This window comes from Microcaecilia unicolor, chromosome 6 (assembly GCF_901765095.1).
Source record: "Microcaecilia unicolor chromosome 6, aMicUni1.1, whole genome shotgun sequence".
NCBI lineage: Eukaryota > Metazoa > Chordata > Amphibia > Gymnophiona > Siphonopidae > Microcaecilia > Microcaecilia unicolor.
The window spans coordinates 143,666,067-143,684,466 of NC_044036.1; the positions used below are offsets into that span (position 1 = coordinate 143,666,067).

The 18,400-nt window shown below is 44.9% G+C and overlaps 1 protein-coding gene across 1 annotated transcript; it reads right to left on the reverse strand.

Annotated features, from left to right (window-relative positions):
• Positions 1-1,227: 1,227 nt before the first annotated feature.
• CCDC51 (coiled-coil domain containing 51) lies at positions 1,228-18,293 on the reverse strand. The gene is made up of 5 exons (XM_030205796.1): positions 18,180-18,293; positions 15,830-15,879; positions 14,318-14,682; positions 10,801-10,965; positions 1,228-2,658 (listed from the first exon to the last, which is right to left on the reverse strand). Exons 3-5 carry the CDS (start codon positions 14,624-14,626, stop codon positions 1,876-1,878), a joined length of 1,257 nt encoding a protein of 418 aa, XP_030061656.1. The 5' UTR covers positions 14,627-14,682; positions 15,830-15,879; positions 18,180-18,293; the 3' UTR covers positions 1,228-1,875.
• Between the last annotated feature and the right edge of the window lie 107 nt (positions 18,294-18,400).

Sequence of the window (18,400 nt, forward strand, 5' to 3'; positions counted from 1 at the left end):
ACGGGAAAAATGCTTAACGCATCCAGCCCTTAGCTTGGTGACAAAACATATTATCCCCGGTCCTAAAATGGAGTTTGGCACAATAATGGCACACTGAATTTCAAACACAGGCAACAAAGGTCTAGGACAGCTAGACTGCAGAACCCAATCTTGTACTCATATGGTATTACATCAATCCCAGGACGACCTTCACCATATCAAGAGATGGATGTGCTAAGCGATTCTTCAGACTGCAGTAAATTACACACTTATTATCATCACAAAGATTTGTGAGAGTGTTTCTCTGGAAAAGATTTTATAGAAATTTGTGTATGAATCAATGGATGCTTGTTTTTCTTAGAGTAATATATGTAAGTAATTCACATCAGTTTGGGAGGAGTGGCCTAGTGGTTAGAGCACCGATCTTGCAATCCAGAGGTGGCTGGTTCAAATCCCACTGCTGCTCCTTGTGATCTTGGGCAAAGTCACTTAACCCTCCATTACCTCAGGTACAAACTTAGATTGTGAGCCCTCCTGGGACAGAGAAATATCTAGTGTACCTGAATGTAACTCACCTTGAGCTACTACGGAAAAAGGTGTGAGCAAAATCTAAATAAATAAATAAAATTAATAATAAAGCAATACACAGAGGGATCACAAAATGAGAAATATGATGTTCAAAGGTTGCAAGTCATTCAAAAAGCCTTCAAGCTCATGGTTGGACACATATGGGTCCTTTTACTAAGCTGCAGCAAAAGGGGGCCACTGCTGGTGTCGGTGTGTGTTTTACATACGTGCCAAGGTCCCCGTTTACCGCAGCTGGTAAAAGGGAAGTCTCGACTTCCTGCAGGAAATGGCTGTGCGGCAAGTAAAGCACTTGCCATGTGGCCATTTTGGGGGGGGGGGGGCGCGCCTTACTGCCATCCATTCAGGTGGCGGTAAGGGTCCCGCATTAACTGGGCAACACGCGACACTGCCCAATTACTGCTGGGTACACTCCAGCGCTACAAAAATACATTTTTGTAGCACCATAAATAATGTGCTAGGGGTGGGAAGTACCACTGGGCTGCTGTGGTAGCCCGGCGGTATTTCCTGCAGAGAGCAGTAAGCCCCGCATTGGGCTAACCACCACGTAGTAAATAAAAGGAGCCCATAGAGAAGACTTTTTTGGTATAAATCTTTAAAACATTTGTCAGTAAACACAGCGTGCGCTAAAAACACTAACACACCTTAGTAAACAGGGCCCCAAGTGTTTATTTCAGTAGGATTTAGCACAGTACAGCCCCGGATTATTCGTATTCAAATTTAAATCACTATTCGGTCAAATATTAAGAGCCCTATTCGGGGTCGAATCGAATACTCGGTACAGCCCTAATAGCACATGGCCAGAAATGCAACAAATAGAAAAAAAATCTTTTTGATAGCCATGCTAGAAATTGGCTTAGCATGCAGGAAAGGCCCATGTAAAGACCTGCTAAGTCCAGTTACTAGCGCAGCTTAATAAAAGGGCCTTTTGTTTTGCCAAAAAGATAGTACAAACAGAAAATACAAAAATGGAAATTTTTGACTAGCTTTCAATGCTTGTCTGGACTCTTACAGTCTGAATTTATACTTTTTCAATACATTTGAACAATCCTCCTGTTAACTGAATGAGTGTCCACTGTAACCTTCTTCCTCGTATATAATCACATGCCTATTATTGTTCCTAAAAGATCCAAAAAAAGAGTGGAATTTGAAAAATCCAATCAAAAAATAGTCTGTTATTTAATAATGTAAAATGATCATATTATCTCCTTGCCCAGTTTGAGAAGTAATAATTTTGTCATGTTTCCTAAGTTCACCTGTATTCTACATTATACTTCTTTTTATTTGTCATGGTTGGTTAATATATCTGAATTAATTACTTTTTAAGAATATGTACAATAATGGTACAGTTAAAGCAAACACAGTGCAAGTTAGCACAGTACTATAGAGGGAATTTCTATTTATCTGTGTTTCAAGTCTCTGTTCCACATCAGCTAGCTGTAAAATCATATCATCTACAGCCAGGCCTTCACCTTTCTCTGCTAGCAAAGAAATGACCCCAGCTCTTTCTGTAGGCCTTGACTGAACAGTAAGCTTCACGTTCTGTACTTCACCAGCCACCTTGCCCAAGCCCTTTTCTAGGCTACTGAATTGCTGTTGTAAAGTTTCCAGGAATGTATGTGTTTGCTTCGAGAAGGTGAGCTGTTCTTTCATTGCAACTAAAACAGGATCATTTATTACGGAAGACCCTCGGCTTTGAGTAATTAAGGCAGCCCCAGCTTTGGTTCCCTGTGATACAGAAGTCCCTGTGTGCACTATGTCTTTAAGGTTAATGATGAGGTCACTGAGATCCTTCTGCTGTAACTGGTGGATCGAGGCTTGCTCGTGGATTGCTTCCTGTAAGTTGGCTGGTCCCTTTTGTGCCTCCAGGACTAAAGATTTCAGCTCTTGTAGTCTCACTCTGTTGATGTAGGTAGAACCCAGAACCCCGATAACAGCACCCAGCACTGAACCAATGATGGACCAGTTTTTTGTTTTCTCTGTTCGAGTTCTCTCCTTTTCATGACTCTCCCTCACAGCTGCAGAGAAGAGAGAGAATTTCTCCCGTTCGGAATCCTCTGCATTTATGTATGAGGTTCGGAGTCTCTTCTCTTCCTGCAAAAAAAATGTTAAAAAGACTTAAGTTCACCTAAAATAAAATTAGTTAAAAGATGGTAAGCAAAGTAGTTGGGAATAGACATGATGCTGTGTCTGGTATAAGTGAAGCCAACTATAAGAACAAACAATAGCATATATCGACCCTCTATTTTGTACTGCTTTCATATTTACAGTCTGCCAACAGCTGTCTTATTTCAATAAGCATCTTGACATTCAGACAAAAGGTATCTGTTTCACCCCCCTCCCCCCCCAGTACTTTCAACTTGTTAACACCTTCTAGTGGGCAACAGAAAGGTAAGCTTTCATTTGCACCTACCCAAATACATTTTCTCTTTTAGACCACCTCCTACCTCTGCCCATCTATTTTCTTCAGATACAGGCTAATGTGTGTCCGCTAGCTGTCACAGTTCTAAATCCCACCCCAAGGAGCTGAGAACACACCCTTGGCAGCATGGCCTGGAAATCAAATTCAGGCCCTTCACATGACAGTGCACAGCACTGATGCTGGATCTCCTGTCCAGTGCATCTTTTATCCATTTTGCTAATTAAATGGATATGAGAATCACATTAACAGAAGATTACGTTTTGAATCAATCGGTGGGCACCAGCAGCATTCAGACATTTAAGCTGGATCTTATGTCATGTTTTCTTTTCATTACTAGGGACTTAATGTCTACTACTGGAGCACAACAGAATGGTCAGTAAACAAAGGCCACAAGTTACATCCTCAATGGCATAACAGAGTGTGTCAGCTTTGTTGACTCAAGTGTCATGAAGGCAGTGCCCACTGTTATAAAACATCTGGATGATGTTGCCAACACTTCTTTACCAGTTCCCATTTTCTAAGTAGTGGGCTTGCTTCCCATTTCCATATCATCAAATCAAATTTTTATATACCACTAATATTCCCTTTCCAGGGCTCAGAGTGGTTTACATTCTAGGTGAGACAAAAGTGGACAATGTTAATGTGAGGTATGAGAACAATTATTATTATTATTATTTTTTAATTTGTTACATTTGTATCCCACATTTTCCCACCTATTTGCAGGCTCAATGTGGCTTACATAGTACCGTAATGGTGTTCGCCAGTTCCGGTATGAACAAATACAAGGTGTTATTCTGATAGAATAAGGTTCATGTATGGTAGAAATATAGGGGAACTTAGGGAGGAAGAGGGAAGTTGGGGTGAGTCAGATGAGTGCAGATATCCATTTATCAGCAATCCAACACTTTATTCTTTGTTAGAGACCATTGGTGTAATGCATGAGCCCAAAAACATTACAGGAAAGGATAATGGATGATACTAGGAGGTAGAAGTCAATGGATTGTTATGAAGCAGTCTTTGAAAACAGAAAGGTTTTTAGCCTCTTCCTGATGCTAAGGTAGCTGTTTTCTGTTCTGATGGCAATAGGTAGAGAGTTCCATATTTTAACTCCAAGTATACAGGGAATAGAGAGCTGAAAATCTGATTTCAAATTGTCTTTAGAAACGATGATGCTAGCATCAGTTGTTTTTCAGTCTGTTAGATTGGACCAAATGTAGCGAAGCAGTCTTAAGTCAGCAGTTCAGAGGTGAAACCCTGTGAGATTTGAAAAACTAAACAAGCAGCTTTGAACCTGAGTCTTTCTGCTATGGGAAGCCAGTGCAGTTTGTTAAGATGAGTTGAACCACTAGTATTTCTATTCAATTGGTATATTAGTCTAGCAGCTGTATTCTGTATGATTTGCATTTTTTTTTTATATTGACAACTTAATACCAAGAAATAGAATAGTAATCCAAGTGAGGTAAGACTAACAATTGGACTAGTAGTGCACAAGCTTTTTGGTCGAAGAAATATCTGACTAGATGTAGCTGTGTCATTTGGAATAGTGTTTTCTTCCATAGCTGGTTAATATGGGAAGAGAAGGTGAGTGAAGAATCATGCAAGACCCCTAGTACTCTGGTTTCAGACTCGACTGTAAAACTTTGATCAAAGATATTGGTGATGGGACCTCAACTCTCTGATTTTGGAACCACAGGACCTTGGTTTTATTTCAGTTTATTGTTCAGTGCCCAGGTGCAAACAGCAGTCGTGCCATTTGCTACAGACTGAGTTGTATTTTTCTTTGATACTGTCACTGGTAAGAGAAGCAGGATGTCATCCACATAGGATAAGGTAAAATTATTTATCATACCTGATAATTTTCTTTCCCTTAATCATAGCCGACCAATCCAAAGACTGGTGGGTTGTGTCCATCTATCAGCAGGTGGAGATAGAGAGCAATCTTTTGCCTCCCTATATATGGTCATGTGCTGCCGGAAATTCCCCAGTATGTCGATATCAAAGCTCCATCCGCAGGACTCAGCACTTAAGAGAATTACACCCACAAAGGGACACTCTGCCCAGCTCACCACCGCCGAAGCGGGGGAGGGGAAATATTCCAGCGCACCTCCGCCGGGGCGGTGGGCGGGAAACCACACCCGCCGACGCGGGGGGGAACTGGCTTATCCTGCTACCGCAACCGCGGGAGGAGCTGGCTTACCCTAACACCGCCGAAGCGGGAGGGATGCAAAGCTACCCTACAGCCACACAAAGCGGGAGGGAGCGCCGGCATAATTTAGTTATCAATCCAGCCACCGCCGAAACGGGGGGAGAGGAAGCAGCAGCTCACTGTAACACAAAATCGTCTCAACTCGAAGAGACTTCAATTGGAAGAACTTGAACACGAAGTCCTCGTGAACAGGAAATGAAGACTGAACTTGAACCTGAAATATAACCAGAACACAAACAATACAGATATCTGGGAGGGGCTATGGATTGATCGGCTATGATTAAGGGAAAGAAAATTATCAGGTATGATACATAATTTTACCTTCCCTATCATCAAGTCGATCAATCCACAGACTGGTGGGATATACCGAAGCAGTACTCACCCAGGGCGGGACATGGAAATCCCTGAACGCAACACTGAAGCCCCAAACTGGGCCTCGGCCCGAGCAGCCACATCCAAGCGGTAATGTCGTGAGAAGGTATGAGCCGACAACCAGGTAGCCGCTCTGCAAATCTCTTCCAAGGAGACAGATCTGGACTCTGCCATCGAGGCTGCTTGTGCTCTACTAGAGTGCGCCTTCAGCTGAATAGGCGGAATCCTCCCCGCCGCCATATAAGCTGACGCGATTGTCTCCTTGACCAAACGTGCCACTGTAGACTTAGATGGCTGCAGACCCTTACGAGGGCCTGCGAACAGCACGAACAGATGATCCGACTTCCGGAAATCATTGGTCACTTCCAAGTATCTGATGATGACCCGTCTAACATCCAGGTATTTGAGCGCAGGATACTCCTCTGGATAATCCTCCCTACGAAAGGAGGGTAGGTAAAGCTGCTGATTCACATGGAATCGAGAAACAATCTTGGGCAGGAAGGAAGGCACTGGGCAAATCAATACTCCTGCCTCAGTGAATCGCAGGAACGGTTCTCTACACGAGAGCGCCTGGAGCTCGGAAACTCTTCTGGCTGATGTGATAGCCACCAGGAAGACTGCTTTCAATGTCAGGTCCTTCAGCGATGCCCTTGGCAAGGGCGGCTTCTGCAAGGTCCGTAGTACCAGATTGAGATTCCACGTAGGCACTATCGAGTGCAGAGGGGGGGCGCAGGTGATTAACTCCTTTGAGAAAGCGTACCACATCCGGCTGTGAAGCCCCCTTCAGACGACCCCTGAAGCAAGCTAGAGCCGCCACCTGGACTTTCAGCGAACTGAGCGACAGGCCTTTCTCCAGCCCCTCTTGCAGGAACGCCAACACTGAAGATATTGGAGCAGTGAAGGGCGATATAGAGCCTGCCTCGCACCACGACGCAAAGGTGCGCCAAACCCTGAGGTAAGTGGTGGAAGTAGAGCGCTTCCTCGCTCTCAACATAGTGGCGATGACCTTGTCTGAGAAGCCCTTCTTCCTCAGCCGCTTCCGCTCAATAGCCAGGCCGTAAAACCAAAGGGGGAGGGATCCTCCATCACCACGGGACCCTGATGTAAGAGGCCCCGCTCCGCTGGCAGCCGCAGAGGGCCGTCCACCGAGAGTCTGACCAAGTCCGCATACCAGGGACGTCTGGGCCAATCCGGACCCACCAGGATCACCCAGCCCGGATGCTTTGCCACCCGGCCTAGCACCCTGCCCATCATGGGCCAGGGCGGGAACACGTAGAGAAGCTCCTGTGCCGGCCAATGCTGGAGAAGAGCATCGACTCCTAGAGATCGAGGGTCCCGTCCTCTGCTGAAAAAACATGGCAATTGGCCGAGGATGCCATCAGATTCAGGCTCGGCCGGCCCCAGCGTTTCGTGATGTCCAAGAACGCCCGAGCAGACAGTTGCCACTCTCCGGGATCCAAGGTATGGCGACTGAGAAAGTCCGCCTTGACATTCATGACCCCCGCAATGTGGGCCGCCGACAGCTGTTCCAGATTCGCTTCCGCCCACAGGCATAGCTTCATGGCCTCCTTGGCTAGCGAGGCGCTCCTGGTACCTCCCTGGCAATTGACATAGGCCACAGCTGTGGCATTGTCTGACAGGACCCGTACAGGCCTCAGCACCAGTACCGGGAGAAACTCTAGAAGCGCCAACCGAATGGCTCGGAGCTCCAGGAGGTTGATGGACCATTTCGTCTCTGCAGGAGACCAGAGCCCCTGCGCTGTCCGTCCCAGGCAGTGGGCTCCCCAGCCCGTCAAGCAGGCGTCCGTCGTGACGACAATCCACTCCGGGGTCGTAAGAGGCATTCCTGCGGACAGGTTGCCTGGCCTCAGCCACCAGCTCAGCGCCTTTCGCACCGCTAGATCCAAAGGAAGGCGTACGGCGTAATCCTCCGAGACTGGAGTCCACCGCCGCAGAAGAGAGTGCTGTAGTGGTCTCATATGAGCCCTGGCCCAGGGCACTACCTCCATCGTGGCCGTCATGGAGCCCAACAGCTGCACAGTCCCAAGCCCGAAGAGTAGAGGAGGCTAAGAACTGGCCCACCTGGGTCTGAAGCGTGACGCTCCGGTTGTCCGGCAGGAACACTCTGCCCACTTGGGTGTCGAATCGAACTCCCAGATACTCCAGAGACTGAGTCGGGTGCAGCTGGCTTTTCTCCCAGTTGATGATCCATCCCAGGGAGCTCAGAAGAGCAATGACCCTGTCTGTAGCTCTCCCGCACTCCGCATAGGAAGGGGCTCGGATCAGCCAGTCGTCCAGATAGGGATGGACTTGCACTCCCTCCTTGCGGAGGAAGGCCGCGATGACCACCATTACTTTGGAGAAGGTCCGCGGAGCCGTAGCCAACCCGAACGGGAGGGCTCTGAACTGGAAGTGTCGGCCCAGCACTGCAAAGCGCAGGAAGCGCTGATGAGGCGGCCAGATGGGAATATGTAGGTAAGCTTCCTTGATGTCCAGGGAGGCCAGGAATTCTCCCTTTTCCACCGCAGCTATTACGGAGCGGAGGGTCTCCATCCGGAAGCGCCGAACTTTCAAGGCCTGATTGACTCCCTTGAGGTCGAGAATAGGCCGAGCAGATCCTTCTTTCTTTGGCACCACAAAGTAAATGGAGTAGCGCCCCTTGCCAAGCTGATCTACTGGCACCAGGACCACCGCGCCCAGGCGGATCAGGTTGCTCAAAGTCTGCTGCACGGCAGCTGCTTTTACCTGAGACTTGCAAGGAGAGTTTACAAACCTGTCTCTTAGGGGTCGGCAGAACTCTAGCTTGTAGCCGTCTCTGATGACTTCCAGAACCCAAGCGTTTGAAGTTACCCTGGTCCACTCGCCCAGAAACGAGGACAACCTTCCTCCTATCTGCACTGGGCCATGGACCAGGTCCCCGTCATTGGGTATGTGACCCTGGGGGCGGGCCGGAGGATGGACCTCCGGGACGGCGGTCCCTACGAAAAGAATGCTGCTTGGGGGAGAAGTTCCGTTTGAAGGAAGCAGAGGCAGAGGAGGCCGACTTGCCCGGGCGATACCGACGGGCTTCCTGGAATCGGCCCTTAGAGGGACCAGGACGGGCACTGCCAGCCCGAGCCCTGACCTCCGGCAACCTCTTGCCCTTGGATGTGCCGAGCTCCGTCACGATCTTATCCAGCTCGTCCCCAAAGAGCAGCTTGCCTTTAAAAGGCAACTTGGCTAGGCGAGATTTAGAGGCATGGTCAGCAGACCAGTGCTTAAGCCAGAGCCACCGCCGCACAGAGACTTTATGAACCATGCCCTTGGCCGAAGCTCTCAAAACATCATACAGCAAGTCTGCCAAGTAGGCCAAACCTGACTCCAGGGTCGGCCATTCCGCCCTCCAGGAAGGGTCCTAGGGGGAAGCCCGCTGCAAAACAGTCAGGCACGCCCTAGCCACATAGGAGCCGCAAACCGAGGCTTGCAAACTCAGAGCGGCCACCTCAAAGGACGACTTTAAGGCCGCCTCCATTCTCCTGTCTTGGGCGTCCTTCAGGGCAGTGCCACCTTCCACCGGCAGCGCCGTTTTCTTAGTCACGGCAGTGATTAAGGAATCTACCGTGGGCCAAACAAAGGCTTCCCGTTCCCCCTCAGGAAGGGGGTACAGACGGGACATAGCCCTGGCTACTTTCAGGCTCGCCTCAGGGGCATCCCATTGCGCTGAAATTAAGGTCTGCATGGCTTCATGAACGTGGACGGTTCTAGGCGGGCGCTTTGTTCCCAGCATAATGGCGGAGCCAGTAGAGGCTGAGAGAGAGCCTTCCTCCGGAGAGGCAATCTTCAAAATGCTCATGGCCTGCACAAGCAGGTTGGGCAAATCCTCTGAGCAAAAAAGCCGCGCTGCAGAGGGGTCGTCCGCTCCATCCGAGCGAGGATCAGTCTCTTCCATCGATTCCGCTAAGGATCTCTGGGAGAACTCAGACACGCTGCCGTCATCCACATCAGAGGAGACCGAGTCTCCTGAGGGTTGAAGATCCACCCGAGGGCGCTTAAGCATAGAGGCCTCATCATCCCGATCAGAGGGGTGGGCAGGGGCAGTGCTCTGCATAAGAAAGGCTTGATGCAGCAGCAAAATGAACTCAGGGGAGAAACCCCCCAGTCTGTGCATTTCTGCAGCCTGTGCCGCAGCCCTAGAGGCGCCCTCCATCTGCGCTCCCAGTAGCAGGGGAGAAGTGTGTTGCGCGTCCAAAATGGCGTCCGGCGCGAAACTCCGAGAAGGAGCCGCGCAGGAAGAAGGGCGTTTTAATTTCGCCGACTTCTTACTGTCGCCCGATTCAAGGGCGACCAAGCTGTTAACATCTCCCATCTCGAGGGCGGCCCAAGAAGCCGACCGAGCCGCGTGGCCGGTCACGACCGGGAGGGCGGCCAGCGGGGGATGGGTGCCTAAGGCGGGAAAGGCCGCCGCGCCAGAGGAAAAAACGGTGAATTCTCCCGGTTCCGAAAGGGCGCCCAAAAAGGGCGACTCTACCTTCAATCCCCCCGCTTCCCCGCTAGGCGCGCGAACGCGTTCCGGGGAGCGTCTTTTCGCGCCCTTGCCATCCACGGCCATAGCCATGTGGAGACGTTCGGGGAAACCCCTGCCCGCTAGTAAAAGGTAAAAATTACCTGCTTCTTGCTCCGAGCAGCGACGACTTGTTCCAGTGAGCAGCTGCAAATGGACGTCCTTTTTGAACATTTAAAAATTTTTTTTTTTTTTTTTTAACGGAGCCAGCGGGAGGAGGGAGAAAAGGAGGGACCTGGCACCACCAGGTTTGCACTTGCTCACGAAGAGCCCTCAACCCCAGGTACTCAACAAAACCTAAACAATTAGGCTTGGAGACCTAGCCAGAGCGGCTGCTGTGTGACCACACACCTGCTGAGATAGAGAACATACTGGGGAATTTCCGGCAGCACATGACCATATATAGGGAGGCAAAAGATTGCTCTCTATCTCCACCTGCTGGTAGATGGACACAACCCACCAGTCTATGGATTGATGGGCTTGATGATAGGGAATAGTAGTTTACTAAGACCCAGGTGTATTGAAGCAAAGGATGACAAAGAGAATGAACAGGGTAGGTGAGAGGGGAGATCGCTGCAGGACCCCAAAGTTAGGAGACCAGTAGTTGGAAAGTTGGTTGTTTTGTTTGACAGAATAGTTTCAATTTTTTTTAATGTGAATTTTAAAAGCAAAACAATTTTTTTCCTTTTTGCTTACCTGTAACAATCGATGTTCCTGTGTTGCTAGTTCCAAGTACTGGATGTCTTCCCTTGAGACTCTGTCCAAACGATCTCGTATCTCCTTCAGTTTGACTTGCTGAGCTTCCAGATTATCACGGGCCTCTCGGACAATCCCACGAACTATCATAAATGCCTTCTCTGCCTAAAAGGACCATAAATAGAAAGCCACTGACAGACAACTGAACACTGGTCATTTGTCTTACAATATATAAAAATTGGCCCAGGTGGCTGAGCATATCAAGTCTTGCCCACGGACTAGTTCATGTGGAGGATGCTATGGAGGTAACACTCGTAGCCCTGGGGGGGGGGGGGGGGGGGGGGGGGGGGGAGGGAAGGAGTCCCAATCATTATGCAATGGTGACATCTAATGGCAGACTTAAGAATCATAATGACAATGCAGCAACTCAAGGACTATCACTACAATGACTCAGCTAAATTGGGGAGCTGAGTTGGATACAAATTAGGGAGAAAATTTCCCAATAGCTATAAATAAAGGATCATTGTGCTACAGCTCAACAGAGGCCAGTTTCAACCTAACTAGAAGCCGAAAGGAGCAGGAGAAACCTGCAGGCCAAAACAGTATATATAACCATTAACCCCCTAACTCTGTAAAAGTCGCCAAAAATGGAATTCGCAAATTTGGGCATGCGCCCAATTTGTGTGCAGAATTTAAATAACAAGCTAATTAGCAACAATAATTGGCAGTAGTTAAATTTAATTTAACTTTACACACATAAATTATATGCGTGATTTGAAAAAAGGGGTGTAGAAATGGGGCATTCCTAAAATTAACACGCATTGTTATAGAATAACGGGGATTTGAGCCTAATGTAGGCGTGTACATTTGTACCACATTTCAGTTGGTGCAAATGGCTGTACCTACAGTTAGGCATGACTCCTAGGTAGCGCTAGTCTATAAACCGCACCTAACTTTAAGCATGGCTTATAGAATACCGCTTTTTTTTGGCACCATATATAGAATCTGGTCTTACATATCTTAATAGAAGCAGACTAGTTCCATTGCACCTTTGTAAGACCATCTTGTTTCTCCAGTCACACCTCTGCCTAGTGGTTAGTGCAGTAGACTTTGATCCTGGGGAACTGGGTTCAATTCCCACTGCAGCTCCTTGTAACTCTGGGCAAGTCACTTAACCCTCCACTGCCCCTGGTACAAAATAAGTACCTGTATATACTATGTAAACCACTTTGAATGTAGCTGCAACAACCACAGAAAGATGATGTGTCAAGACCCATTAACGATGAAACAAAAAAGTGAGGAGAATGGATGAGGATACCAACTGTTTTATATTTATTCACTTAAAAAATTCACTTAAAAAAAGCTTTTTCACAATTTGCCGATAACTCTTAGGAGAGGAGTATTTAGATGCTCGTTTTTTAAAAAATATATATATCTCATATATATTATTTTTGAAGAGAGGAGACCAGAGAGATTTGTTTCCTGTTATTTCCCTTGGAACAAACATTCTAAACTACATCATTCAAGGTTATAAAGACCCCTGAAGCAGGCCATTGTGCCGAAACACGGCCGTGTCGGGTCGCTGTTATGCACATGTAATTTTTTAAGTGAATTTTTTAAGTGAATAAATATAAAACAGTTGGTATCCTCATCCATTCTCCTCACTTTTTTGTTTCATCTTCACGGTGTCGTGAGGATTTTTTACCTCCTTCTTTGCCTTCGCGAAGACCCATTAACAACATTCCATGTAGAACCCCAAAGAATAGCAAGATTCCAGAATCCTGAGGAGTAGCCTAGTGGTTAGCGCAGTGGCCTTTGATTCTGGAGAACTGGGTTCAATTCCCACTGCAGCTCCTTGTGACTCTGGGCAAGTCACTTAACCCTCCACTGCCCCAGGTCCAAATAAGTACCTGTATATACTATGTAAGCCACTGTGAATGTAGTTGCAAAAACCACAGAAAGGCAGTACATCAAGTCCCCTTTCCCTATTTGAGATTCTACATGGAATGTTGCTAGTGGAGTAGCCTAGTGGTTAGTGCAGCAGACTTTGATCCTGGGGAACTGGGTTCAATTCCCACTGCAGCTTCTTGTGACTCTGGGCAATACACTTAACCCTCCATTGCCCCAGGTACAAATAAGTACTTGTATATACTATGTAAACCGCTTTGAATGTATTTGCAAAAACCACAGAAATGCGGTATATCAAGTCCTATTCCCCTATTCCCCTTCTCTTATGCAACTCAGACAGCTGCCTGGGATTTACCTGCCACTGTCGAACAGCAGCTCCTTACTTTCTCTAATTCTCCCCACATAAAGCCAAGCACAGCAGCAACTGCCTCTTGAAAACAATATCTCCCGGATTCTATATAGTGCCTAGAGATCCGTGCTGAAATCCAAGAGTATTCTTTAACAACGCACATAACTTAATTGGTTTAACAAGTTCATCAGCGTTAACAAGCAACAAAAATCACAAATTGGCAATAATTAGAATTTATGCGCACAAGTCGCTACGCACATTCTGTAATGCAGTGTGCCTAACTTCTAATGTGCGCAGGCAAAAAGGGGTGTGGTTATAGGAGGGAAATGGGCGTTCTGAAATTTATGCGTGTAGTTATAGAACATGGCCCAGTGTGCCTAAATCTACGCGCTGGAATTTACGCCACGTTTCCACTGGTGTAAATGGAGGCACATAGTTTTAGGCGCCGAGACATCAACTAAGCGTATTTTATCTACCACGCCTAAATCTAGGCACTGCTTGCAGAATACGCTTATTCAGCATTGATTTCCATGTCCATATTTTAGGTGTCATATATGGAATCTCCCCCTATACGGCTTCTTCATAAATTCAACAGTTATTCTGAATACTAACCTGGGACACAGGACATCGAAGCTATGGAGGAGTTCAAGAAATGGTGCCAAAAATGTAAGTGCATCCTTTATAGAATAGTGTTAAGTTTTAGGCACCATACTTACATCTGCTAAATGCTGGCGCCCAACTCAGGCGTGCTTTGGGCGAATTCTGTAGTTCCACATGCAACATTTTGAAATGCCCCCCCGACGCCCCTGATCATGCGCCTTTTCTGATATGTGCTACAACAGTTAGACACAAAGCCTTAACAGAATAGTGGCAAATTCTAATTAATGCCAATTAACTGCAATAACTCATTAGCATCCAATTATTGCTAGTTAAGGGCTCATTGATCAATTAATTTACATGTGCAACTTTGGGCACAATATATAGAATATGGGGGGTACCTGTGCAAAGGTCCTCAGACCAAACAATTAGGAAACTAGGCCAACAGCTGACACTCAGATTTCCCACCCAGCAGTGTGAGGCCTAGGCTAGTTCTTTAATGCAGAGGGTTTACCCTCGGAGAAATATATTCTTATTTTCTGCTTCAAGAAGAAATGTACTTAAATCTTTTCCAGACTCTTTATCCATCACTTGCACTACTTATTATCGCTTTGTGTACTAGGTAATACTTTGAGTGCTGGATTGTAGACAGGAAGTATTTACCTCTGTTACTTTTCCCTGAGCTTCTCGAACTTCAACCAGACCAACAAATTCTTCATATCTGTCCCACCAATATGTGGCAGAGATAGAGATTCTCTGTAAAGTGCTTCTTCCCAATGCTTTTCCCACATCTGTCCATCGATGCAAACTGCTCGCAGTGGTCTCTATAAGCGACTCGCCGCCAGGGCCCTTAGGAGCCGGGGCACTGTAAGTCCTTACTACGAGAAAATGTTTTTTGTTGCTACCCAACAGTCGACACTGACGAAGTCGTATGCCATTGCTTGCAATAGATATGGTACCATTAAGCTGCATTGCTTCCAAATACAGAAGTCTAGCAGCCTCACTAGATTCAGCGCAGGTCAGGATACCTTTAATTAAAACAAGATAAAAATTATTTAATGTTGTTGTACATTAGCTCTTAAGATCCCTTCTTCTGATGTTTCCATAAAGAGAATTATGAACACTGCTGCAACACAGAAAAATTCTGTAAAAGTCAAAACTTTGCTATTCACAACTTAAAGGTTTATCATTTAAGAATACTTGCTTTAAAAGTATAACTAATTTTTTTTTATCTAAGATTTATACACCATGAAGACAACCAGACAAAACAATTCCAGTTGGCCATGTAGCACAGACAATAAATAAATACCCAGCTGGAGCTTTTGGTTCACATGTTCATAATCAGTGTACACAATGGTGCACTGTATATATTTTTACATGTCCAACATATGCAACATTAGACACTGATCCCTTTTATATGATTTGTTCCATCTAGCTGTAAGCAATAACTTACCAAAAAAGGGATAGAAATTCACAAAGTATCAATAGCCCTTATGAGTATGAACAACAGAAAAATTGAGTCTGTACTTTTAGAACACCACTTTCTCAACCCTCCCCTGGAGGCATACTAAGCCAGTCAGGATTTACATGACTAAATAAGCACAAGCTAGATCTGCATACAGTGGGTTTCATATATGCATATTCATTGTGGGGCTTCTGAAAACCTGACTGGCTAGATGGGCCTCCAGGTGAAGGTTGACAAGCATTGTTTTAGAGAACCAAGTCTTTAAAAAAAAAAAAAAAAAAAGGAAATCCCCATTGTTTTACACTGAATAATGTTAGAAACTATTAAATGTTAACCACCTCTCCATTCCAAGAGTTCCCATCATCCTTCTGTCACTCTGCCACAGAACACAGGTTGCTAGCAAAGAATTATACCAAAAGGTGCTTTCAAAATTCTCTCTTCTACTCTTCAAAGTTACATACATATGAAACTCACATAATCTGATTGTGAGGTGCTACTATATTTTTACAGTATTTGGTAATATTTGGGATTAGAAATGTTTTAGTTTCACAGTTCATATATCCATTTGCAAAAAAGGTGCCACTTCTAATTCTCATACAACATGCTTTTTATTCATGGATGGCCATCACAGCTCTTGACTGAAGATTCTAGTTAGAAATTACATGTTACAAGCACACTCCAATAATTATCTTTTCTGGTCTAACACTTACAAATCTGGTATATGAAGCTGAAATTCCATTTGTATCATCAGTTGTTAACCCTAGTAAGCAATGCAGGAAAAAAAAAGAAAGAACAAAACATATAGGTTAAAGGGCAATTTGTATTCAAGTATTTAAAGTAGAAATCCATTTAAACACAGATCTAAATGCAAAATGTGCAAGCTCTAATGTGAAAAATACTTGTAAAACTGAAAACACTCCACACAATGGGCCAGATTCTATATATGGCGCTTAAAAATTCAGCACAGAAAACATTTCTGCCTAAGAGTATTCTACAAGATTTAAGCACGATGTACAGAATACACTTAGCTGATATTCCAGCACCTAAAACTAGGCACCTTCATTTACACCAACGAAAACATGGCGTAAATCCCTGCACGCAGATTTACACAGACTGGACCATATTCTATAACAAGATACGTAAATTTGGGAACACCCACAAAATGCCCATCTTTCAGACAAAATATGGCAATCTTTTGAGCCTTAGGTCCTAGAGTTTCAATGTCTGCTTCAATCACCCAATCCTTATATTTTTATCACCACTCATTTGTTTCCCCAGGAAAGCCAAAGCTAGTGGTCAAACCTCTTCTGATCTACGTTGGTCTTGCTCCAAAACAACTGGTACGCTTTCCCATATGTTATATGACTGTGGCAATCTCCGCATTTTCTGGTCACACATATGGGATAAAGTTTCAGAAATATCTAATTTATCTACTACTATTTCCCTCCAAATCATCATTTGGAAGTCCTTCATCATGCCTGAACTCTCTGACAAATCAAATAAACTTTTATTTGACTTTCTAATCTCTATTGCTATTAAAATATCGTAAATCACTGGAAGGATATTCATCTCTCTCTTACCAAATGTGGTGGAATTGGGTTATTTTATATAAGAACTATGAATCCAACCTTCAATGTTATACTACATAAGCGCACAACTGTGGAATGCACTACCAAAAGCCGTGAAAACAATGTACGACCACCTAAACTTCCGGAAATTACTAAAAACCAACCTGTTCAAAAAGGCATACCCTACCAACCCAACTTAAATGCCTGAACCCTGCAACACAACGAAACCAAAGCTCGTAATGGTCACTACCTAACTCTTCCTCTCTATGATTCTCTAATGTGTCTGTAACACATGAACCTTATTCGACCACAACATCATTTTGTATTTGTTTCTCTACCGGAGTTGGCGAACGCCTTTACGGTACAATGTAAGCCACATTGAGCCTGCAAATATGTGGGAAAATGTGGGATACAACTCCTAACCCTTATTCACTTGTTCAGAACCCTTATTTTATTTATTTATTTATTGCATTTGTATCCCACATTTTCCCACCTCTTTGCAGGCTCAATGTGGCTTACAATACATCATGAATATTGGAAATATATAGTAGAATATACATTTAGTTTTATGGAAGGATTTTGGGTAACATGATAATGATAAAGCATCGTAAAAGGATGATACAAAGGATAGTAAAAAGAGCATGATATAAAGGATTTGGGTTACATGATAATGAATAAGCATGATTTTATCATCCTCACTTTAATATTCCCTCATTTTATTTTTGTTACATTTGTACCCCGCGCTTTCCCACTCATGGCAGGCTCAATGCGGCTTACATGGGGCAATGAAGGGTTAAGTGACTTGCCCAGAGTCACAAGGTGCTGCCTGTGTCTGAAGTGGGAATCAAACTCAGTTCCTCAGGACCAAAGTCACTAGGCTACTCCTCCACTCCTTTGTCTGTCCTAATTAGATTGTAAGCTCTGTCGAGCAGGGACTGTCTCTTCATCTTCAAGTGTACAGCGTTGCGTACGTCTAGTAGCATACAAATGATAAGTAGTAGTAGTAACAAATATATATATATATATATATATATATATATATATATATATATATATATAAATACTTTCCCAAACTCTAGGAAATTATTAAAATGGAAAACGTTAGATACATATATTTCTAACTTATAACTTGCAAAGTCAACAACAATCCACTTTTGAGTCTACTAAACCTTGGTCTTTAGATACAGTTCTTATTACTCATGTTTGTTTTTTTGTGTTACTTACGTAATTCATACATTTCATAAATGTTATTCATATTGTTAATTATTTAAAACCACAATAAAATATTTTTTTTAAAAATCCCAAAACAAGTTACTCTATTTCAGAAAGTCTGAAACCCAAATACATTCGAGGATCTCAAGAATCAGATTTGGAAACAGGGGTCTAAGTACTTGGATTAGCTATTTTTTCATTCCTTTAAAATGTAAGACCACATTACTATCGAACTTTTCTGTTTTCCACAACCTAAAGAAAATGCTAAATAAATAAATACCTGGAAATATCCAGCTTGAGAAAGGAAGATAGCCATAACCAAAGCACTACAGCTCCCTTTTACCTGGGAGGACCACAGAAGACACACACTTCCGGCTTCCACCAGCACCAGCCATCCTCCATCCACCCATAGTGCTTAGCGCGCAGAAGGACCACCCAAGACTCCACCCCCTTCTTACGGCACCACGAAAGGAGACCCAGGAACCAAGTCTGACCACGCCT